The sequence below is a fragment of the Muntiacus reevesi genome, chromosome 9, assembly GCF_963930625.1.
Source record: "Muntiacus reevesi chromosome 9, mMunRee1.1, whole genome shotgun sequence".
Taxonomy (NCBI): Eukaryota; Metazoa; Chordata; class Mammalia; order Artiodactyla; family Cervidae; genus Muntiacus; species Muntiacus reevesi.
This window is the reverse complement of record NC_089257.1, coordinates 27,759,733-27,784,182: the sequence shown is the minus strand read 5'-3', so window position 1 is coordinate 27,784,182 and position 24,450 is coordinate 27,759,733. Positions and strand designations below refer to the sequence as shown.

The 24,450-nt window shown below is 38.7% G+C and overlaps 1 protein-coding gene across 6 annotated transcripts in view; it reads left to right on the top strand.

Annotated features, from left to right (window-relative positions):
- The first annotated feature begins 1,402 nt into the window (after nucleotides 1–1,402).
- Nucleotides 1,403–24,450, top strand: part of HIPK3 (homeodomain interacting protein kinase 3) — an 82,911-nt gene continuing 59,863 nt past the window's right edge. Inside the window, exon 1 of one of the 6 annotated variants that reach the window (XM_065943759.1) lies at nucleotides 1,403–1,923. Coding sequence is in view for 4 of the 6 variants with exons in the window: in XM_065943757.1 (XP_065799829.1) it covers nucleotides 3,578–3,620 (43 nt within the window). In the remaining 2 variants the exon portion in view is untranslated. Of the gene's footprint in view, nucleotides 1,924–2,454; nucleotides 2,793–3,535; nucleotides 3,621–24,450 lie in introns of those variants that run through there. The other 5 variants (XM_065943760.1, XM_065943757.1, XM_065943758.1 and 2 more) reach the window with 5 other exon arrangements.

The window sequence follows — 24,450 nt, the reverse complement described above, 5'->3', positions numbered from 1 at the left end:
TGAGTCATGCTTTTATCCTTTTTTGGTTCTTTTGACTACTGCTTTTTTAAAAAAATCAAAAGTAACTAAATACTAAGTAAAAAGGAATGGCTAATATGCTGCTATCTGAGAGACGGTCAGTGTTTTGTTTTTCTATTTTGGAAACCTTTGCAACTGGTTATCCTCCCTAACTTGAAGAAAACTTTCCAAAACGTTATTTCCTACTGCCTCAGGGCATACTATCCTTTTCTCTTTTAAAGGCATCCTTCAACATACTCTTCTCCCAGTTGGAAAAGCAGCAGGGAGCCAAGGTTTGGAGTTAAATAGACAGCAAGTTGCCACTCCCCTTGCTCTGCCTCAGTTACTGCAAGAGCACACCTCTGGGGATAAATCCTTGTGTGGTAAAGTCAATCCTCATAGTGAAAATTATGAAGGGAACAAAGAGAGGCTCCTTGCATGCCTCAGAGAAAGGTGTTCTCATAAAAACTAATTCAGGATAAAAAGAAACAGAGGAAATGAATATTTAAAAAGATTAGCTCTGAATGATACCTATAAAGTCAGTTGTTCAATAAGGAAAAGAAACAGCGAGGGAGTACAGACCAGGATAATCTTGAGTAGGTCACCTAGACTTCTTTGAATCCCTGCCGTAAGGATCTCTTAAGGTTCTTTCATCTCTAAAATTCTATGGTTAGGATGGAACCATCCTAGAACGGCCATTCTGTTGATTTCCTAGTCTCCAAGAGGGAGATAACTAGTTTCTGGGAGAGGAACTGATTGCCTTGATGGAGAATTATCAGCGCAGAGGTGGGTGAACTTCTTATTTACGGGGGACCGTAAATGCTCTTGGAGAATTTCCACGAGGGCCTTTCCATCGTTCTTGAAGCTGATTTTACAATTCTCTTGATGCTTTGGGATGGCCAAGCGGGAAGAACCTGGGATTCAGACTGGGATTGTTCACTTTAAGTATTTCCCCTTTCCTTATTATTAGATGTTTAAAAAAAAAAAAAAAAAACCCTCCAAGAAACAGATCCGAAAGGGGTGGCAGGGGAAACTATGATTATGGGATGTCGAAAGGCCTGTAAAATGCGCTTCCGCATTTTCATCTTTCCTTTGTCACTAGGACCTTTTTAAAAAATAGATTTTTGGCGGAGTGGGCCCAGGAATGAGGTTCAGAACAGGAGAGGGGGTGCTGGCGTGGGGCAGCTCCGGATCGGACTCTAGCCGGCCGCCAGGCGGGCTAAAAGCTACAAGGGCGCGGCCGCGGGCGGGCGGGCCCCGGGGAGGGGCTTTGCGGAGGCGCCGCGGCCCGAGCCGAGCGGGGCCGCCGGGGCTCCGCGCGTTGAGCGGCCGGGCGGGCGGTGGCGCTGCGGAGGCGGCGACCGAGGCCGGCGGGCGCGGAGGAGGGGCCCGAGACTGGGGCGGCCGGCGGCAGCCGCCTCGGTGACGACTCCCGGCAGCGCGGCGACCAGAGGAGACCGAGCCGCGGGCCCCGCCGTCGCCGCCGCTCCGGGCTGTCTTCCGTCTCCTCCAGTCTCGGCGGGGGCGTCAGGAATGGGCCCCAAACGCCGCGGGCCCCGCACGCTGCGCAGTCCGTAGGCCCCCCAGCAATCAGAGGTCGGCCGGCCGGCCTCTCACCACCCCTCACCCCAGCCGAACCGTCCCCACCCCAAATCCCCGGGAAGGAAGATGAGGGAAACGGGCCCGGCGCTCAGCAGCCAAAGCAGCAGCAGCAGCAGCAGCAGCGGTCGGGGGAGGGTGTTTCGCCGTTTCCTCTCAGCCGCCAGGACAAGATGGCAGCGGCCGCGGAGAGGGCCTGAGCCCGGGCTGGGTGGTGCCGCCTGCTGAAGCGCCTGGCTCCCTGTCCCCGGCGCGGCCCCGCACCCGCCCCGGACATGCTCAGGGCTGCGGCCGCCCGAAGAGGGGAGAGCGCAGGCCTCTAGGAAGGTAAGGGACTAGGGTAAGGGGGCGCCCCCACCCCGGGGCGGGGGTTGGCAGCGCGGGGTGGGGGGGGGGGAACGGCTCCACCGGCCGCGCCTGCGTTCGGAGGGCCAGCGGGCCCCTCCTCCAGACCCTCCCTGGGCCCGACGCCCCCTCAGCGGTCCGCACCCGTCGCGCGTTCCGCACCGGGGGCCGCATCTCCTGTGCGCTCGTGCTCCGCCTTTCCGCCTGGCCCCCTTGGGGTGGCGGATCCAGGCGTCTCCCTCGAGGCCGAGGCGCCCCAGGCCCGAGGCCGCCGGACGCGGGGGGCCGCGCGTGCTTCCTGCGCGCGGTGGCGCAGCCTCCGGGAAGCCGCGCTGGGGCTGGGCAGGGCGTCCCCCGCCGCCCCCTGCCAGGGTTGCGCAACGGCTCTTCCCAGCAACCGAAGTTTTGTTTAGTCCCACTGGCGGGGCGGGGAGGGGGGGCTCTTCCCTCCCCGCAGCCTGGGCCGTCACTACGGAGACCTCTTGTCTTTCATTAAGGGGAACAAACACAAACACACGCACGCACGCAACTTGAGCGCCGCGGCCGATGGCTGCGTCCCTGGCTTTGTGGCCCAGTCCCCAGCGTCGTCGAGCGGCGGGTCCGCAGGGTGTCAACTCGAGGGACGTGAGTGCGTGTGATTGTTGGGGAGGAGAAATGTGATCCGCCGCTCCGCGTCCCCCGCCGCGGCCGGAGGAAGGCGTGGCGGCCGCGCGGCGGGTCTGTTGCCGGCGTCTCTCGTTACGGTGGCTGCCGCCCGCTTCCCTTCGCGGCGTTGGGAGAACTCGCGGAAAGGCTTAGGAGGAGAGAAATGTCTGTTTTCCTGTCAGGAGGGAGACGGCTGTTTTAACATGGTATGTAGCTCTCGGCGAAGCCTGTTGTTTCCCAATCTTATCTCTGCTTGAGGAATTGCGCTGAAGGGTGTGTGCGTAAATTACCTTGGACCTGTTACAGAGCAGTCACAACACGTTCAGTCCTTGAGCCGTGTTTTCACAACCTCTTGCTGCCCTGTTAGAATTTATTTTTCCACCTGTCGGTCGCTGCTTCTCATTAAAAGGAGCTTCTGTTAGCAACAGTTTTTCAGATTATCGTCCACTTTACAGGCAAAGCTCATGGTTGAGTCCATTGTCAACTTTGATGTCTCTCTGGTCTAGGGCCAGAAAAGTTATCTGGTAAACCAGCCTGTGCCTCTGTTTAGTAGTTTGGTGATTATTATTATTTGTTTTTTCTATTTTAGGTATTTGCTTGTTAGCTGTAGCTTCTGAAGATGAAGGATTTATATTTAAACCGTTTCCGTTTATTTCCAAGTTTTAATTACTGGGTGCTTTAAAATTTTAAGAGGTTCTCTTAATCAAATTTTTGATGAGAACTTTTAAGCAGGATCGGTGAGTTTTGTTACCCAACTAAAAACATTTTAATCCTGCATTCTCAATTTTTCAGCAGCTAGGCAAGCTTCACCATATGTTTGATAAGTCTAAATTCTGCTTATGCTTGCAAGTACGGTGCTAATTTTATACAATGAGCCATGATAAGATTTTGATAGGTCATGATTAAACTTAGGATTTAAGTAAACAAAATATGACTGATCCTTTTTGTTTTCTTTAAAAAAAATAGTTTTTATAGTTTTGTTGGTTACCTCATGCCTTCTTGCCACTTAAGAGTAATTGAGCTGTACCAACCAGGTAAATTAAAGTTCTGTACTTTTTAATCAACAAGCTATTTCTTGGTATATTTATGGGTGTATTACTAAAGTATAGGGTACTCTTATTTATGAAATACAGTGGTTGAGTTTTTTTTTTCCCAGATTTTTGAAATGTTTTTAATTTGTGTAAAGGTAAAGATGTGCTGATATGTTTGATACTTTGGCTATTTCATTGTGTGCGGTTCTTTTTTTGTATTTATGGGGAAAATTAAATAATTTGTTCCTTAATTTTTTATAATCTAGGGACTATATTTAAAAAATTTTTGTGGAGAGCCTTAGCTTAAAACTATGTTTTAGAAAGATAAAATGAGCTTGAACTCTAGAACAGAGCCAGCCATTAAATGTTTCAGATTTATATTTGGACTCTGCTGACTATAGTAGCTAAACATACATATTAGGCAAGCAGATCATAACCTGGTGAGCCAGTCTTAGTTTATTGTCATAATACCTTTTCCATTGAACTTGTCATTATCTTGATTATAAACCAGTCATTGGCTTCTGGGCATGGAGTTTTAGAGTCACATAAAAGTGGATGATTTTTATGGAGTAATTCCTCTTGTAAACATGCTTGAAAAGAAGCTTCAGATCATACTATTTTAATTTTTTGGATGTTCTGTCATGGGTGTCATAAAACAAGGTGCAAATTACAGAGGTGGGTTTCTGTAGCTAGTAAGGCAGGGCACATAAGTATTTGTTGAATGCCGATTATTGAAAGCCCCACCCCCTTTTTTTCCCCTTGCAACTTAAAATAGCAGCAGCTGTCAAGTGAACTTTTTCATTGAGTTTTGTTTTAAATATTTGATATATCAACATTGAGGGCATCTCTATGGAAGGGCAGATGAAGAAAATGTAAATTTCAGAGTACTAAAATGCTGTTTCCCAATCCTGTGTCACATCCATTGAATGGAATACTTGTTTGAGTGTTAGTTTCCATTTGAATGTTAGAATGGTTTATTCTGGTAACTTTGGAAGTTAATTTTCTTAGTATGATGATATGGTAGATTAGAACTGCATTATTGGTGGTTAGTTAATTCAAAGTCTTTAGAAAAATATAGTTTCCGTTGTAACTTATGTTTGAATTTGGAGATGAAAACATCATGGCATTATTTAGATTTAAGGGTGTTTTAAGGACCTTTGAATTTTCCCACATTTAAAGTATCTGTCCAGAATTATTCTTGCTTCTTAACTATTAAAGGACATAAGATGATTTGCTGCATGATTATATTGTTGGTACCAAAAGAAATCTTCATGTGAAATTTCTGTGTCTGCAGCTGTCCTAGTTTCCTAAAGTCTGAAATTGAGACTCCCAGTGTGATATGTTTAACTTGGAAGTTACTTTTGGTGACAAACCCTAGAACTTTGTAAAAATCAAGGAACCTATCAGTGTATTTTATTTTAAAAGAGCCCCTCCCTGCTCCCTCGTGCCCCCCTCCCCTTCCACTTGCTGAAAGCTTTGTGGTGGGTATAACCTTTTCTGTGTAATAGGAATGTAAGTCTAAATAAGTTATTTGAAATGTCCTTTCTGATTCTGGATTCAGCTGCTTAAAAAATTAATATACATACATACACACGCATATATATATAGTCTAATACAGTAAAGCATACAGTTGAATATAGGGCTATAGATTTGGAGTAGAAGTTTTAAATTGGTGGAGGATTTTAGGGTTAGCCAAAGTCCACTCCTTTTAGTTGGATTGGTGTAATTCAGAGTGATTTGGGGAGGAACAGTTTAATATTAGTGTGCTGCGTCTGTAGCTTTGTCACAGCTGTCCTTTTTTTTTGAAGTCTTAATCACTGTCAAGACAGAACAGATATTTGGAGGATGTATGTTACACATTTTACCCAAATATTTGTCGAATTAGACCTTGACCAATTTAGCAGATCAGGCTGTTCTCCACAGTTGCAACTTGGGCCATGTGTCACTATGCAAAGGCAACATGTTGTCTGGATTCTGAAGCATGCCACTGAATGCTGGGGCCTTAGAGCGTCTGCTCTCACCGCTCCTGTGGAAATTGAAAGAACTGGATAAGTATTGCAAATACTGTATTTTTAGGGTGGCATTTATAGTTTGTGGACAGTTAAGACATTAAGCTGATTTACTTTGTCTTTCATATTTAGTAGTTAATGGCAAGAAAGCTGTCTTTTTTTTCTTTGAAAGTTTTTTCTAATGCAAAAGTCTTTAAAATGAAACAAACCAATATAATTTTTTTTTTTTTACCTTAAGTGTATTTTATTTTGATCCAAACAATTTGCCTAATTTTCTGAGTGAGCATTTTTCACCCCTAAGGGAGATTGAGTGGAAGGGAAGGTAGAGGGCAGATGCTTCAGAGAAAGCTGGGCTGAGGTACGGGTGATGGTGAGGCGTGGGTTCCATTGGATTTGGGAGACTTAAGAAATCTGTTTTAAATGTTCAAGTTTCTAGAAACCAGAGTTCTGTTAGTTGTAAAGTCAATGAAATATTGTGGTAGCTTGGAGGAAAGATTATGAATATGGCATTGACACCTGCTGAATGATCATTCTTGTGAAATAATATGTTTATCATCCTTGACCAGTTTTTAAATCCTCCCCAGCCCCTAATTTATTTTCCTTAAAGTATAATTTAGGGAAGATAAACTTTTTATACAATTAAAAGAAAAAAGAACATGTTACAGGCCTATCTTGAAATTAGAGGTGTGATGAGAACAGAACATATTGCCATTATGATGAGTTTGATTTATGGGAATAATATTTTTAGTTTTTGGAGATCCTTAAAAATAAAACTGAAGTGCACTTAATACGCGAATCTAGGTTTTTTCAAAACACAGGCTTCTTTGTCACACAGTTCATTTTTACATTTTAAGAGGAACATCTCTTTTAAAGATTAGACTTCCAGATACTTTTTGGTGTTGCATTTTCTTTCTTGCTTTGTCTTTTTTTCTTTTTTAAATGAAAAGGTGGTTACACCTAAAACAAGCAGAGGTTTGTGGAATAGGGAAAAATAGTACTTGGCTCCTCTGAACTGTACCTTTTCCTTGATCTAAGTGAAATGAAGTCGCTCAGTCGTGTCTGATTCTGCGACGTCATCAGGAACTGTACTCTGCCAGTCTCCTACATCCATTGGATTTTCCAGGCAAGAATACTGGAGTGGGTTGCCGTTTCCTTCTCCAGAGGGAATCGAACCTGGGTCTCCCGCAATGCAGGCAGTCTCTTTACCGTCTGAGCCACTAGGGAAGTGAGGATCTAAATTGTGAAAAACTGGTTATTTAGTATAACTCTTTGGTCACCTTGAAAATAAGGGATTGTGAGGGGTGGTCAGATTTAGTTCTTTCTCATGTAATTATTAATGCTGGAGTACCTTTCCTAACTGGAAGTTTGATAGATATTGAAATAATCAAATCAGCAGACTGAGTCACTCTCTCCTTCCTTTAAAATTTTGTAATCATTTATTATAAATTATATTTGGTTACATATGGATTACCAAGAAAACTGTCTTTAGGATTTGATAGAAAATATAAAGTATTTGACCAGCCAATTCATTTTAGAAATTTTAAAAAGTATTTGATTTACTAAAAAAAAATTTATATTAACTTCAAACACTTCAACTTCCTGCTTTGTTGCATATTGTTCATAAATTAAATTGTGTTACAGTTTTTGAAAAACAGAAGGTAAACTTTGCAGAAAGTAACTTGTTTAAAAAATGTTTCCTCCCCTATAAAGCAATTATTTTTAAAAGGCGTAAAAATTTCATTACCGTATGTATTGACTGTGTGTTATCTGTTTAATAATACATCAAGAGTCTTGTAGGTCTGGTAAACTATACTACTTTAGATAAATAATGCTCAGTCTTACATAGTTAATAAGTTAGATGGACTGATAACATTGAAAACTGAACCTGACTTTCTAGAGACTTTTTTTTTTAAACAGTATAATACTTCTGAGGACTTTAAATCTGTAACTTATTGTAACTTTTAATGAGATTAAATAGGGTTCAGTGACATAAAACCACCATGAAAATTAGAGGTTATGTGCTAGATGGCCTATAGCTCTGATGCTGTTTTCACTACATTCTCAAAACAAAGCATGTTCTGGGCCAATTTCAGTGGTGATAGTACAGGTACCTCTATAGTATGTTAGTTATAGTTTTGTATTTTAAGTAGATAAGAGTAGTATTGGGTTCAAAAGTATTGGGTTTTTAATCCGGTTAGTATGCTTTAAATATTTTTTTGTAGCTGGATCATTGACTCTGACCACAAATAAATGAAATTTTATTATGATAGGTAAAACAAAGATAAATAAGTATATGAAAGTTATCTCGTACGTTTGAGTGCCCATTAACTGCAAATTCCTGTCTATGGATGAAGAGTAAAACATGATAATCTCTGCTTTGAGGAAGTAGATTCTATGAATTTTATTTTTGTGATAATCTTTCCATCAAGTCTAGCCAATTTAGTAGTGTAACAGCCTTATATTGCCTAATAGAGATGTGTTGTGTTATTTAGTCACTAAGTCGTGTCCAACTATTTTGTGACCCCTGAACTGTAGCCTACCAGGTTTATCTGTCCATAGATTTTCCAGGCAAGAATACAGGAGTGGGTTGTCATTTCCTTATTCAGGGAATCTTCCCAACCTAGGTATTAAACCTCCATCTCCTGCCTTGGCAGGCGGATTGTTTATCATTGAGCCACCAGGGAAGTGGCTGAGTAGTGTAATTGCCTTTATTGCCTTATGGAGATATACATATGTTAATTTAAATGAAGGAGAGGGTCATTTCTCAGATACGGTTAATCTCATTTGCTTATTTTTAGTGTTTCCTTCTGGACTTGCCCAATTCTTGTATTGCCTGAGAAAGTTATTATAGGATTGCCTCTTCTAATTATATTATTACTTTCTCAGTTTGGAGTTGCTGCTGCTGCTAAGTTGCTTCAGTCTTCCGACTCTGTGCGACCCCATAGATGGCAGCCCACCAGACTCCCCCGTCCCTGGGATTCTCCAGGCAAGAACAGTGGAGTGGGTTGCCATTTCCATCTTCAAAGCATGAAAGTGAAAAGTGAAAGTGAAGTCGCTCAGTCGTGTCCGACTCAGCGACCCCATGGACCGAAGCCTACCAGGCTCCTCCGTCCATGGGATTTTCCAGGCAAGAGTACTGGAGTGGGGTGCCATTGCCTTCTCCGTAGGGCTCTCCAAATCTCATTCTTGTGCCATCTGTGGGAAGAAAACAGGTGAAAACTGGGTATAGATAGAGTTTCATTTTAAGGTACTTTTAAAAAATATTGAAATTTCTGGCTATAACTCATTTTGAAACCACTCTTCAGAAGGGATATTATTTGTGTACTTAATTTGTGTAAATCGAGTCTGTCTTATGTTGAGGTCCTTAAAACAGTCATGCAAAAGGCCAGTGTTGTGTTTCTCCTATTACAATTGTGTATGATAAATTCTTAATGAACTTTGACAGTTTGGTAACATTTTGATATTTTATACATGTGTATTTAAAATGGAATTCTTTTTCTTTTTGGCCACACTGTACATCTTGCAGGATCTTAGTTCCCCAATCAGGGATTGAACCCAGGCCTCAGCAGTGAAAGTTGGGAGTCCTAACCCCTGAACTGCCAGGGAATTTCCTAGAATTGTATTCTGCATGGAAACCTACTCAGAGTGTTAGGGACTATAACATAATTGGTTTCCTAATAGCTTTTGAGTAGAAAATAGTTGGAATGCTTGCCTTGTCAATTGCCCTAAGCCTAGTGTGACAGTGCTGGAAGTATTTCTAGTGGCTGCTTTGAAACTTGCAAAATCACTTTTAAAATATCTCATATCTGAATGTATATCTAGCTTGAAATTGTTTCCTATTAATCTGATTGGAGGAAAATGAAATACCTCAATTGGACATGGAACAACAGACTGGTTCCAAATAGGAAAAGGAGTACACCAAGGCTGTATATTGTCACCCTGCTTATTTAACTTATATGCAGAGTACATCATGAGAAACGCTGGGCTGGAGGAAGCACAAGTTGAAATCAAGATTGCTGGGAGAAATATCAATAACCTCAGATATGCAGATGATACCACCCTTATGGCAGAAAGAGAAGAACTAAAGAGCCTCTTGATGAAAGTGAAAGAGGAGAGTGAAAAAGTTGGTTTAAGGCTCAACATTCGGAAAACTAAGATCATGGCATCTGGTCCCATCACTTCATGGGAAATAGATGGGGAAACAGTGGAAACAGTGTCAGACTTTATTTTTTTGGGCTCCAAAATGACTGCAGATGGTGATTGTTGCCATGAAATTAAAAGACGCTTTCTCCTTGGAAGGGAGGTTATGACCAACCTAGATAGCACATTAAAAAGCAGAGACATTCCTTTTCCAACAAAGGTCCGTCTAGTCAAGGCTATGGTTTTTCCAGTGGTCAGGTATGAATGTGAGAGTTGGACTGTGAAGAAAGCTGAGCGCTGAAAATTGATGCTTTTGAACTGTGGTGTTGGAGAAGACTCCTGATAGTCCCTTGGACTGCAAGGAGTTCCAACCAGTCCATCCTAAAGGAGATCAGTCCTGGATGTTCATTGGGAGGACTGATGCTGAGGCTGAAACTCCAATACTTTGGCCACCTCATGCAAGAGTTGACTCATTGGAAAAGACTCTGATGCTAGGAGTGATTGGGGGCAGGAGGAGAAGGGGACAACAGAGGATGAGATGGCTGGATGGTATCACCGACTCAATGGACATGAGTTTGAGTAAACTCCGGGAGTTGGTGATGGACAGGGAGGCCTGGCGTGCTGCAGTTCATGGGGTCGCAGAGTCGGACACGACTGAGCAACTGAACTGACTGACAGATAACCTAGTTTTAGAAAATAACAATATATTCCATTGTAGGGCAAAGATTACATTAAAAAAATATAAAATCATATCTAAACTGTTCTTTGTTTGGTCAGAGACCATGTCTCAGAGGTTTTTATATCTCCTCAAGTGGCCTGCCTGACATTGGGGAATCAAATATAGTTATCACTGATAGTGTGATGGTGAAGTCGCTCGGTCATCTCTTGACTCTTTGCGACTCCATGAACTGTAGCCTAGCAGGCTCCTCCGTCCATGGGATTTTTCCAGGCAGCAGTACTGGAATGGGTTGCCATTTCCTTCTCCAATAAAAGTAGTCATAAATCATAAAAGTACTCAAATACTGGCATACTTTATTGAGTAGCTTGATTGGTACCTGACCAAGCAATTGTGAATGTATCAAAGACCCATTTGACTTCTCAAAACACTACTTTTCCCCTCACCTCCTTAATTCTAGCAAATGAGTCTGTTTCTTAGGTAGAGGTCAACTGATACCAACTTCCTCCAGATTTCCAACCCTTTTCTTCTGAGTATAACTTCTACCATTACCCATTTTGTGTTTCCACTACTCTCTCAAGAAAAGAAATACCTCTTTTCCTCCAAGACTACTCCCTATTCTCTTTTGTGGATTTTATTCTAAAATGTTTGTCAGCATCTTGAACCTATCCAGTAACTTGTTTCCCTCGTTTTCTTGACCCCTTTTCTTCAGCCTTAAACAGCCATCTTTTAATTGTGCCTCCGCAGGTCTGTGGACCTATCTTCCCTACTCTATTCCTTCCACATTTCTTCCTGTGTACTTTAGCCTCTACTTGACAATGCAGCTCTCTGTCCATGCCACTCTAGTGACGTTACTCCCACTAAGCTCACCAGTATTCTTTTATTCATGGTTTGTGTATTCCTCCAGGTGATTGAATCCGGTCACTATTCAGTTCTGAGCTGCTTCTAGCTCATCTTCTGAACTGTCTCCTGAACTCCCTATTTTTCCTGTGCAGGTAGCTCAAACTGAATTGATAATCTTACTTCCAAATTTGTTCCTTTTTCTGCATTTCCTTTTTGGTATTCTTATTCATTTTCTTTTGTGGTTTTAATGTTTGAAACTTTTAAGTCTTAAACTATTTTTTTTTTTTTCTGATGAGTGCATTAAAAAAATAATACTAAAAACAAGACAAACAGCCACAGCTGTGCTTTGCAGAACAAAATCTTTCAGTTTTTATCAAGTCTCCTTTTTGGAGATCCGTATTAGGAAAATAAAGTATGTGTAAAAACTATATGGAAATATTATTTACAACTTTATAAAAGTGAAAAAACTGGGAAAAAAGCAATCTAGCAACTTAGGATATGCATATGTGGTAGAATATTATGCTGCTGTTTAAAATGAGAGTAAAGATATCCTGTAAGAGAACAAATTGACATCAGGTTATACATGTATTATAAGCATGTGATAAAACATAACATTAGAATAACTGAAGGAAATGTTTTTGTGCAAAATGTTAAATTTCACAGATTAGTACACTCATTCTAGCCATCTGATTTCAAGTAATGATAAGGCTTAGTGATAATTTTTACTTTTTGAATTTGCAAGGCTTCTATGAATAAATAACGTTTAAGTCATAATGTTGTTAATATGACCATTCTGGCATATTCATCATGTATAGTTAATATGTAATCATTAGTTTTACATCTGAGATTCTATCCAGTCTCTTCCTCAATTGCCTGGAAAATGTCATGAGGTCAGTTTTGGCCAACAATAACTTTTTAGTTATTATCTGGAGGATAAATTTCTTATCAGTAAGCTGTAACTACTTTGTGGCCATTTTCAAATGATTCAGTGTGTTTTTGTTTTATGCTGTGAAATCAGTAGCTAGCCTTAATTTTGAACTTAAAAACTAGGGGCTTTCCTGGTGGCTCAGTGGTAAAGAATCCTTGGACCAATACAGGAGACTCAAGTTTGATCCCTGATCCAGGAAGATCCCACATGCAGCAGAGCAGCTCAGCCCCTTGGCCACAACTGTTGAGCCTGTGCTCTCGAGCTTGGGAAACGCAACTTTTGAGTCCACGTGCTGCAGCCATGGAAGCCAGCTTTCCTCAAGCCTGTACTCCACAATAAAAGCCACTGCAAATAAGCCTGCCCAATGCAAAGGAGAGTAGCCCCTGCTGGCTTAAGCACAGCCAAAAACAAATAAATAAATAAAATAAATTATTTAGGAAAAAATGTAAGATGTTACAGGCAACTTCATTCTGAATGACTTTCTTTTTAAAAAACTTATTTTATTGAAGTATAGTTGATTAACAGTGTTGTGTTAATTTCTGATGTATAGCAAAATGATTTGTTTATACATATATATGCATATGTATATCATTTTTTCATATTTTCCATTATGATTTATTATATTGAATATAGATATTGAATGTACTATATACCCTGTGGTATATAGTAGGAGGACCTTTCTGTTTACCAATTCTATCTATAATAGTTTGCACTGCAGTCCCCACTCTCAATTCATTGCCCCTGCCCCCTTAACAACCACAAGTCTGTTATATTTGTGAGTCTGTTTCTTTGAATTAAACTTTCTTAATCATGTTTTTATCTTTTCATGCGTTGCTGTTGTTAAGAAAACTCTCTTTGAGTTTTTCTTATCATTTTAATTCTGATACATATAATTGTATGGTATCCTATATGACAGTGTGGCCTTTTATACTGACACAACAGATTTCTTTCAATGTTTCTGTGAGCTTGATGTGGAAGAAATAAATGTTTATGTGACCCTTGCTAAATGGATATAAATCTGCAGTTTTAGTTCACAGCTTATTACATACAACCCAACAGTGTGTCACTTTAAGAAGTTAATGACTAGAGGTAGTTGGAGCCAAACAGAAGCAGTTGTAATAGTTTCTAAGAATTCATCAGTCCTCTGGAAAGTACTTTTGAGAAACTGATTGTTTTTTCTCTTTAGGGCTTTATGAATTGCTTTGTTCTTTAGTTTTTTTCTGGCTTTCTTAAGGACATCCATTTTAAATTTGTGCCCTGTCCTCTTCCTCAAATTTGTCATGAGAATAAGAGTGAGATCTTTGTTTTTCTTAATATAGTCTCATTTCTGTTCCTTCTATTGTTTCTCACTTGATACCATAGAGATTCCAGAAGCGCAGGATTTCCTGATGCCATTGTGAAAGATCATCTTCACAAGATGTATATGACATTTGAAATTTGAAAGTAAAGTTTCTTTACTTATAAAGGTTTTTGAAGGTACTTCACTAAATATATCAAAAAGCACTTTTTGATAAAATGGCATATCTGGCAACCAGCTATGAAGAGAGAGAACATAATTGTAGGGAGAAAAAAAACTATGAATTTAGCAGTGTAGGTCACATAAGGAACATACAGGGTCTTAACATAATTTGGAAAGAACAAGGAATTGACTTTTTTGTTCTAGTTTATTTTTTCAAGCCCTAAAATGTCTTTCATAAAGATTTTTCAAAACTCGAAGTACTAAAATCAAGCTTATGCAGCTGTAAATATTTGCCTCTTCAGCTCTCAGCAATGCAGAGCTGTTATTAGTGTGTGCGTGGTGGTGGGCAGCTGCTGTTCTCACTTCACGCTCGTTTTTAGACTTCCAACTCTTGTGGTCTGTATAACTCTTGAGTGGTAGTACTCTTAGTTATGAATGAAGAACACTGTATAGAGGGAGAATCTTAAAATTGTGTATTTAGCATAGCCCATAATTTAGAAAACTTTTGTAGAACTTGACCTTTAATTCTATAAATGTTCATTTAGAACTTTGAACTCTTATCTCTTACAAAAATCTTGTCAGCAGCATTTTTTTTCTTTATATTGCTTGATCAGCAGTAGATGTTTGATCAAATTATTAATCTATGATTCAGCTTCCTCTGAATTGTTTCAGAGGTGTTTTAGGTTAGGAGATATTCATGCTTTAACAGTTGGTTACATGGATTTTCATTTTAATAAGAAAAGTTTTTTAGTGATTCTTTTGGGACAGACTTTCCTACAAAGTAGAAGGCAATTCATTTGGCTTTCTAGAAGGGAGTTATTCATAACCTCAAGATGTAAGGCTGTTTAATTTTTCTAATAATCCATTGGTAGGTACTGGCATTGGTAGATACTGTGTGATGAATTTAAGGAAGTTTTCTTTTGTACTTGTTTTATAAACTAGATTTGAATTATGAATCTTAAAGTTTATTTCAATAAAAAGAGTGCTTCAGAGGAACTTTTCATTTTTAGTCAACTTTTCTGTCAATATTTCCATTTCTGAGTTTTGATTTTTACATAGCTTCAAAAAAATCTAGAGAATTATATGCTTTAGGAAATGTAGTTCTTAAATGCTGTTTTTCATTAACTCTCTTCTGGCCTTTCTAAAGACTTGTATTGGCAGGGTGGATTCTAGCAGCTTTAAAATGTCCAGCGGATCACTTTCTGTTCCAAAAGCTGGAATGCTTTGCTAAGTCAGATGAAGCTTGTATTTAACATGCTGATCTGTGTTACAGTCAACACATTCCCTAGATGCTTTGTTCACAATACTGCTGGAAAATACCCAAGACTTTAGTGTTTTCAAATAAATGTTTTGTAGGTACCAGAGACAGCAGGTTTATTTTATGAAGCTTTACAGTTTGAAGTGGTTCATGCATATGCAGTTTCTTACATGAAATATTTTCGTATCAGTAATTTCCTGGATATAATAATTGATACAGTGACCTGTTTAATAATATAGATATTAAAAATGGCCAGTGAAGACTTAAACTTACAATTCACACTAAAAACTTAACTTTCTGGCATACCCTGTCTTTTATTTCTAAGAAGACTTGCTGTTTTGTTTTTGTATAAATATGTACTTTAAACAAAGTAATTGAAAAATGAAAGCGTGACTAGATACTACTTTTTATTGACTAAATATTGCTAGTCATATAGTTTCATTTTCTAATTCCTGTTGTAGAACCTTACTTAGACTAGTACTAAGGTTCTCTGTCTTTCAAGAATAAAAAGACTCTTTTATTGTCAATTTATTGGACCACATAGTGAAATACTAGTTTTAGTCTCTATTGATTGAAGAAATTACATAATGACACAAAGCTTCAAAAGCAAGTGTAAATTAAGTAATATATTTTAAGGAAAAGATTTCCTGTCACTGCTTATGAATACTTTTTTATTAATGGGGGCACATGATCCCAGGGACTTGCTCTGTGCCTGACAATTCTAGATTTAGGTGATCTAGGCCATACCTAAGATATTCAGCAGTTCCTTCTCAAATGAGTAACGCTTGAAGAGCAGCCTTGTGCAAGAAAAACATTGTCACTTGATAAAAATTCAGACCTACAGAAAATTTGCAAGAATAGTACAAAGAACTCCTATGTATTTTTCACCTGGATGCTTCGAATGTTAACACTTTTACCCTATTTGCATTTACCTTTTCCTCTCTATATCTGTGTTTTCTTTCCTGAACTTTTTGAGAGTATGTTGCAGACTTGATGTCCATATGCCCCTGATTTCTCTTCCATAAAAGCGAAGGATGTTTTGTTTTGTGTCTCTGTTTTCTGTAATCTGGAAGGTTTCTCAGTCTTTGTGTTGTTTCCTGATAACTGACATTGTGACGAATACTGCTAGCTGTTTTATAGAATGGCTGTCAACTCGGATGTTTGTTTTCTTGTGCTCAGAAGCAGCAGAGTGAAATATATTCCTCTCAATAAGCATACCAGGAGTCACGTGATAGCAATCTATCCCATTGCTAGAGAGTTTAACATTGATCACCCGGTTAATGTGACATGTGCCCATTTCTTTTTTTTTTGATTAACATGTATCTTGTGGGAATGTACTTTGAAAATATGTAATTGTCAAGAACTATGAAAGCTCTTGCAAACTAACATTATGAATGGCTGCTGCAGAAGACAGACTCTGAGGTAAGAGATAAAGGACTTCATTTCTTATTGAGCAACAGTAGTAGTCAGCGGGTCAGTGTTTCCTCTGTTTTCCCGGCTCAGTTCCCACAGGATGATGCAAGCAGGGCCAGGTGCCTCACGCACAAGAGGAGTTGCACTGCAGGAGCGGCAGCCCAGGTTTGGAAAACTCAAATCTTTTGTGAGGGGCAGTGAACCTGCCTGACATGAGCCCAGGAGGGAGTCATTATCTTTGTTATCCTGGGCATGAAGTAACCTGCCCTTTGCTCAGGAAGACACTATCTCTACCTTCCAAGGCTGTTCAGTATACAAATATCCTTGAGAAGAGACTCCAAAACAAAGGCATTCAGTGTCTCTGCTTGCAAGACAAGGAGAAGCATGAGAGAGCCATGGTGAATTGTCTCCCAACAATAATATCCTATTATTCTTGAAACTTTCACCATTAAAAAAAATTTTTTTTATTGGAGTATAGTTGATTTACAACATTGTGTTAGTTTAAGGTATACAGCAGAGTGATTCAGTTATTCATATATTCATTCTTTTTCTTACCCACTAGTTTTTGCACCCATTGATAATTCTTGTTTGAGTCAATTGTTATGGTTGTTGCCAAGTAGTTTAATTAATTTTTAATTCCATCATTCCTTTACATTTATTGCTTTTCCCTCTTTCCTGACTATTATCCCACGTCACTTACTTGTTCCCCATGGGATAGCTTCCTAAGTAAACTCAAGTGAATGCAGGCCTTTTTGTAAGAATCTGCATTTAATAGGGCTCAGTCATAAGGTACCTCAAACTCCGCGTTATCTAAAATTGAGTTCAATTTTTCCTCTCTCATTTCTCCTTTAAAAGAATTTTTTTGTTCACATTTGGTTATCATTTTTTCAAGTCAAAAACATGATTGTGACACTTCCTTCCTTCATTCCTCACCAAGTTCTGTGGCTCTAGCTCCTAGTTACCTATCACTGTTGGTAATCAGTACTCTCTCATTCCATTATTTCTGCCTTTGCTCAGAGTCTCATCAGCTATTACCTGGATTATTAGGGTAGTCTTTCAACTGTTGTTTCCATTGTTGTCTCTTTCCAGTTTATTGTTCACAAATTTTCCTGAGATATCTTTCTAAAATACAAATAAGGTAAAAAAAAAAAAAAAAACGCAAATATGATTATATTGATTTCCTATTTAAAACATTTCAGAGACACCTCATCGCCCATAGCTTCTTAGTATGGAAGGTGAAGTTCTTTGTGATCTTTCTTTTTAAAGTTGTCTTTTTTCTTCTCAAGAGAATCTTTTTCTCCAGCTGCCCCTGGCAGTAAGTATGTTCTAGACTAGAGGTTGGCAAATTTTCTTAAAAGGCTTGATGGGAAATATTTTAGGCTTTGTAAGTGGCATATGATCCCTGTTGTGTACATTTCTTCTTTTTTTTTAAACCTTTAAAAATATAAAAGACATTCTTAGCTTGTGGGCCATACAAAAATAGTCGGGGTTGAATTTGGCTAACTGTAATTTGTGGGCCCCTGTTCTAGCCACACAAAGCCAATGTGTCATGTTTTTCATTTGTCTCTTTTCTTATACGTGTTATTGGTTTGTGCTATTGGAATATCCTTCCTAAGTAGCAGACTTCTTTCCATCATCCTTCAAAATTTAGCTCAGGTTAACTTCTTAGTGAAGCCTGTGTTCTTTCAGGCATATGTTAATCATCCCCTTTTTTTGCTACCTGTGTGTACCCTATATCCTTGTTACTGCCCTTATTAGAATGTAGTTATATGTATACATGTGTTTGCCTTTTCCTAGAAGGAGCTCATTGATGAAAAGACATGCTTCATTGCTAAATCTTCCTCCTCCTAAATATTTTTACTTGATTTGAATTGAAAGAAAAATTTAAAAATTGAAAGAATGGGATGAAATAATAGTATGGCTGACTGAATAAGCTAATAAAATATATCTAAAATGGTTATATGTTTTCTAGCTCTTAAAGAGGATATCCTCTTCTCTGGTATATTTTTTTCCTTCTGTATTTAAAAATTAATGTAAATTTAGGCTATGAAAGTATAGAGAGTCAAAGAACCAACTCCTTTGCAGCTGCCGCCCTGGGTACAAAACAGTTTCTGTGGTTGGAGTCTCTCCCCCCTTTCTTCTTGGCGTGTTTATAATTTCTGTGCATGACTTTATACTTTTGCCACATAGTTAATGTATCTAAAAACACAATATAGGTTTATTGCTATTGACTTTTAATAAATAATGCATGTTCTTCTGTAACATGTTTCTTGTTTTACATTGTTCTGAGATTTAACCATGTTGATATGTGTAATTTACATTAATTCACTTTGTTGCATGTCTTTAATTCTAACATGCACAATTTTCCCCACCTTTTAACATCTTTGAAATTGTGATAATATCTTAATTAGTGTCTTAATCTTATAATTATTTTCTTTTTGCAGTACAGAAGTATGTGATGATTGTGCTATAAGCCACAGTTGTGTGTTGTATGAAAAAGTCAAAACAGCTGTATCCATTCCTTTTCTGACAATTAGGTTGCTCCAAAATTTTGTTCCTGTGCAGCTGTGAACATTATTTTACCTGTTTTTTTTTTTTGATTAGTGCTTTTACCTTCTTATTTTTTATTTTTTTAAAACACCAAGAATACTTTGTATTGGGGCATAGCCAGTTAGCAATGTTGTGACAGTTTCAGGCGAACACTGAAGGATCTCAGGCATACCTAGTCATGTGTTCGTTCTCCCCCAGACCCCCTTCCCGTCCAGGTTGGCACATAACATTGAGCAGAGTTCCATGCGCTAAACAATAGGTTTTTGTTGGTTACCCACTTTAAATGTAGCCGTGTGTACACACCTTCCCAGAGTCCTTAACTACCCCTTCCCCCTGGCAACCATGAGTTAGTTTTCTGTGAGTCTCTTTCTGTCTTGTAAGTAAGTTCATTTGTATCATTTCTTCTTAGATTCCACATATAAGGGATGAGATGTGATGTTTTTCCTTCTCTGTATGACTTGACACTCTCTGGATCCATCTGTGTTGCTGCAAATGGCCTTATTTCATTCTTTTTAATGACTGAGTAGTATTCCATTGTGTGTGTATATATGTGTGTGCGTATATGTACACCGCGTCTTCTCTATCCATTCCTGTAAATGGATATTTAGCTTGTTTCTGTGTCTTGGCCATTGTAAACAGTGCTGCAATGAACACTGGGGTGCGTGTATCTTTTTGGGCCATATTTTTCTCTGGATATATGTGAATTAATGAATCTATGTGAGTTTTTTAGACATTAAAAAACTCTCATAGATTATTAACTCATTTATCATTTGAAATATATGTTGACAATTAGGTCAGTTAACAGGAATTCAAACGTCCACCCACATAATACAGTGTTTGGAAAAGGTTTTCATTTGTGGTATCATCATAATTATTTCAAGGGGTGATGTTTTACAAAATCTATACAATAAACTAATATTAATTTTAAAGTTATATTTATGAGCTAATCCAAGATACAATGGTTAAAGTGGCATTACAATAATAAATAGTTGTGCAGTTAATAACTTTTTTCAGTCACTCTAAGTCAAGTAGTGTGATACTTGTTTTTAGCATTCTTCTTGTCCTTCTGCTTTAAAGCTCTTAAGAATGTCCTTTTATCCCTCAATAAAATGATGGCAAATTCTCAGTTGAAATGGAAATGAAGTTCTGATATTGATTGCATGGTGTCCAGTTACAAATATCATAAAAATGATTCTGAATGAAACTTTATTGATGTCTTAATATTCTTTATGCCCCAAAATATTCATGTACCTGAAAAGATTTTAAAAATGGAAAAAAAATGGAAACCCTTTTTAAGTATATTTATGAAAACAAAATCTTTAAAGTCTGTGGATAAACCAAACTGGAACAATTTATTATTTACATGAAGCTAGATTAGAGATGGTATTGTTACCTTGAAGACTTCTGTCTCCTTTCATCTGTCAGACCTTATGAATTAGTCATTTATATAAAAATTAGAGTTGTGATAAAACTAGTGTTTGCAATATCATATAAATAAGTGAAAGTATTTGACACTGTAGAACAGCTTGAGTCTTTATTTGTTTAACTCTGTGCTAGACTTTGTGAAGAATGCAGAAGTGTAGTATAAGACTGATAACAAAGTCTTGCAGAGATGTTTGTACATCTGTGTTCACAGCAGCATTATTCACAGTAGTTGAAAGGTAGAAGCAACCCATGTATCTTTAGATGACTGAATGGATAAAAATATGACATAAACATTCAGTGGGATCTTACTTAGCTTTAAAAAGAAAATTCTGACACATGCTGCAACGTGGATTAACCTCGAGGACATTATGCTGAGTAGAATAAGCCAGTCATAAAAGGGTAAATGTTTAACTAAACTTATATGAGGTACTTAGGGTAGTCAGAATTGTAGATGCAGAGTATAGAATGCTGGTTGCCAGGGGCTAGTGAGAGGGGACAATAGACAGTTGTTTAATGGGTAGAATTTTAGTTCAGAAGAGGGAAAAAAGTTCTGGATATGGACAGTGGTGATGGTTGCACAATAGTGGGAATAACTTTAATGCCACTGAGCTGTACACTTAAAAATGATATATTTTATGTTATGTATGTATATTTTACCACAGTTTAAGGAAATAAAAATTAAAAAATGAAGTTTGAACAAGTAGAAGAAAGTTGAGTAAGGAGAATGCAAGGCATTATTATCTTTATTAAATATATTTTTGGTATCACAGAATATTTTAAATAAGAACCTGATTACATAGTACCATGTTTAAGTTTGGCAGAAAATGATCCAGAATTTTCACATTGGCTCAGTGGGTAAAAATCCACCTGCAATGCAGGAGGCTCAGGAAACGCGCATTTGATTCCTGGGTCGGGAAGATCCCCTGGAGGAGGACATGGCAACCCACTCCAGTATTCTTACCTGGAGAATCCCATGGACAGAGGAGCCTAACGGGTACAGTCCATTGAGTTGTGAAGAGTCAGACATGACTGAAGTGGCATGAGCATGCAAAATAGTCAAAGTATTTCTATCTTTGCTCCCTCCCTCCCTTTTCAGAAGGTCCGATATTGTATAAGAATATTATTATAATGTATTATTATAAGAAAAAAGAAACCATCTTTTTATGGTTAGTGGTGGTTTGGTTATCAACATTGGTTACATTGCTGTTTCGGTAATTGTAAAAGGATGTGAAGAATTTAGATAGATATCAGATGAGTCTTAAAAATTTTTTTTTAGAGGAGTGGGAAAATAAGGCCTGTTAAAGTACCTGAGATTGTTAAATCTGAGAAATGGAAGCTTAATGGTTGCTCTACCAGGAGGCTTGACTGTCCTCAGAGTGACGGTACAGGTAGCTTTAGCTTTCAAATGGGTAGTGTTTGAAAACTTCATTTCTTAGTTAGATGGTAAGAACAGATGACAGAGTTATGAAATACAGCTGCAGAGGTGTAACAGTATGTATTGCAATGAAAAATAATAGAAAATATGTAGTAGTGAACTAAATCAGTGTTTGGAACTTACGCAGCTTCTGGGAGTAACGACTATACTCAGTAAAATTCATGAACACCAAGGATAAGAGACTCCTCTTAGGTTATGAGTTAATGTGATGGTGGGTGGGAGAGGGGAAAGACTTAATACCTGTGGCAGATAGTTTTTGTAGCCAGTTTGATTAGTAATTTAGAGTTCCTTTCTTGTGGTTTGTTATAACAACTATATCCAGTGTTATTCCCTCCCCCCTTTTTCTTATGTGCTGTGTAAATTATGTGACATTTCTACCTTGTGTTTTAGAAAAGAATTTTCTAAAATTCTTTTTGAGATTGGTACCCCAGAGCACAGTGATTGGTGAGAGGTAATTACTTTTTCTAAACTTTCTTTAGTTGGCCCTTGGATTAAGCTGATTGTTTGCCTTCTGGCTTGGCATGTTGGAAAAGGTAAAGTAGTGACAGCTGGATTCAGAAATTGCATTAGTTTCTTTAATATCTCCAGGTAAATTATCTGGCTTTCAGCTTTTGTCTATGTTCAGTTCAGTTTAGTCGCTCAGTCGTGTCCAACTCTTTGCGACCCCGTGGACTGCAGCACGCCAGGCTTCCCTGCTTCCCTGTCCATCACCAGCTCCTGGAGTTTGCTCAAACTCCATCGAGTCCATCAAGTCGGTGATGCCATCCAACCATCTCATCCTCTGTCGTCCCTTTCTCCTCCTGCCTTCAATCTTTCCCAGCATCAGGGTCTTTTCCAATGAGTCAGTTCTTCACATCAGGTGGCCAAAGTATTGGAGTTTTAGCTTCATCATCAGTCCTTCCAGTGAGTATTCAGGACTGATTTCTTTTAGGATTGACTAGTTTGATCTCCTTGCAGTCCAGGGGATTCTCAAGAGTCTTCTCCAACACCACAGTTCAAAAGCATCAATTCTTTGGCGCTCAGCTTTTTTATAGTCCACCTCTCACATCCATAGATGACTACTGGAAAAATGACAACTTTGACTAGACAGACCTTTGTTGGCAAAGTAATGTCTCTGCTTTTTAATATGCTGTCTTGGTTGGTCATAACTTTTCTTCCAAGGAGCAGGCATCTTTTAATTTCATGGCTGCAGTAACCATCTGCAGTGATTTTGGAGCCCCCCAAAATAAAGTCTGTCACTGTTTCCATTGTTTGCCCATCTATTTGCCATGAAGTGATGGGACTGGATGCCATGATCTTAGTTTTTTGAATATTGAGTGTTAAGCCAGTTTTTTCACTCTCCTCTTTCACTTTCTTCAAGAGGCTCGTTGACTCTTCTTGGCTTTGCTCACCTCACACGTTAGCAAAGTAATGCTCAAAATTCTCCAAGCCAGACTTCAACAGTACGTGCACTGTAAACTTCCAGATGTTCAAGTTGGATTTAGAAAAGCCAGAGAAACCAGAGATCAAATTGCCAACATCTGGTTGGATCATAGAAAAAGCAAGAGAGTTCCAGAAAAACATCTACTTCTTCTTTATTGACTATGCCAAAGCCTTTGACTGTGTGGATCACAACAAACTGTGGAAAATTCTGAAAGAGATGAAAATACCAGACCACTTGACCTGCATCCTGAGAAATCTGTGTGCAGGTCAAGAAGCAACAGTTAGAAATGGACATGGAACAACAGACTGGTTCCAAATTGGAAAAGGAGTACATCAAGGCTGTATATTGTCACCCTGCTTATTTAACTTATATGCAAAGTACATCATGAGAAATGCTGGGCTGGAGGGAGTACAAGCTGGAATCAAGATTGCTGGGAGTCTTTTCCGAGGGCAGCGACTGAGTCTGTGGAGCCACCCCAAGAGCCGGAGCTACCATATCCCCTCTTCCACTTCCCGCTGCAAACAATAAAAGGTCATTCGTACGGTAAAAAAAAAAAAAAAAAGATTGCTGGGAGAGCTATCAATAACCTCAGATATGCAGATGATACCACTCTTACGGCATAAAGTTGTCCATGTAACACCTTGGTTTAACATGGCATGGATTGGCCTAGGAGGGTATACCTTTTATTATCTAGAACTTCAACCTGATGTTTCAGACTTGAGGGCCCTGAATTGGTCAGACTTGAATTTGCCTAGGGTTTTGTACAGATTAGATCATTGATTTTCAGATGTTAGTGTGAATCTAAATGACCTTGGGAACTTGTACACATATAGATACTTGAACCTCATTGCAGACTTACTGAATGAGAATCTTCCTGGAATTCTAAAAATATTTTTACTGAACTTGTATTAAGGAGAAATTTAAGCATTCAAAGGAGACAGGATAGTATGATGAACCCCTTTTTACTTACAATCAAACTCCTATGATAATTTATGGCTAATCTCATTTTATCTATATCCCCATCCACATTCTCTTTATTATTTTGAAGCATATCCCAAGTATATTATTTCATGTTGAAATTTTTTATGTATATGTTTTATTAGATTTCCAGATGATTAAAAAACTTTTTTGAATAGTTAATACATGTACAAAGTAAAAAATAAGGTGGTTAAAAGAACATATAAAGTAAATCTTTCTCATTGCCCCCAGTAGTCTTACTATTCTCTAAGGCACAGCAGCCTACAACTTATTTATGTATGTACAGATACTAATAT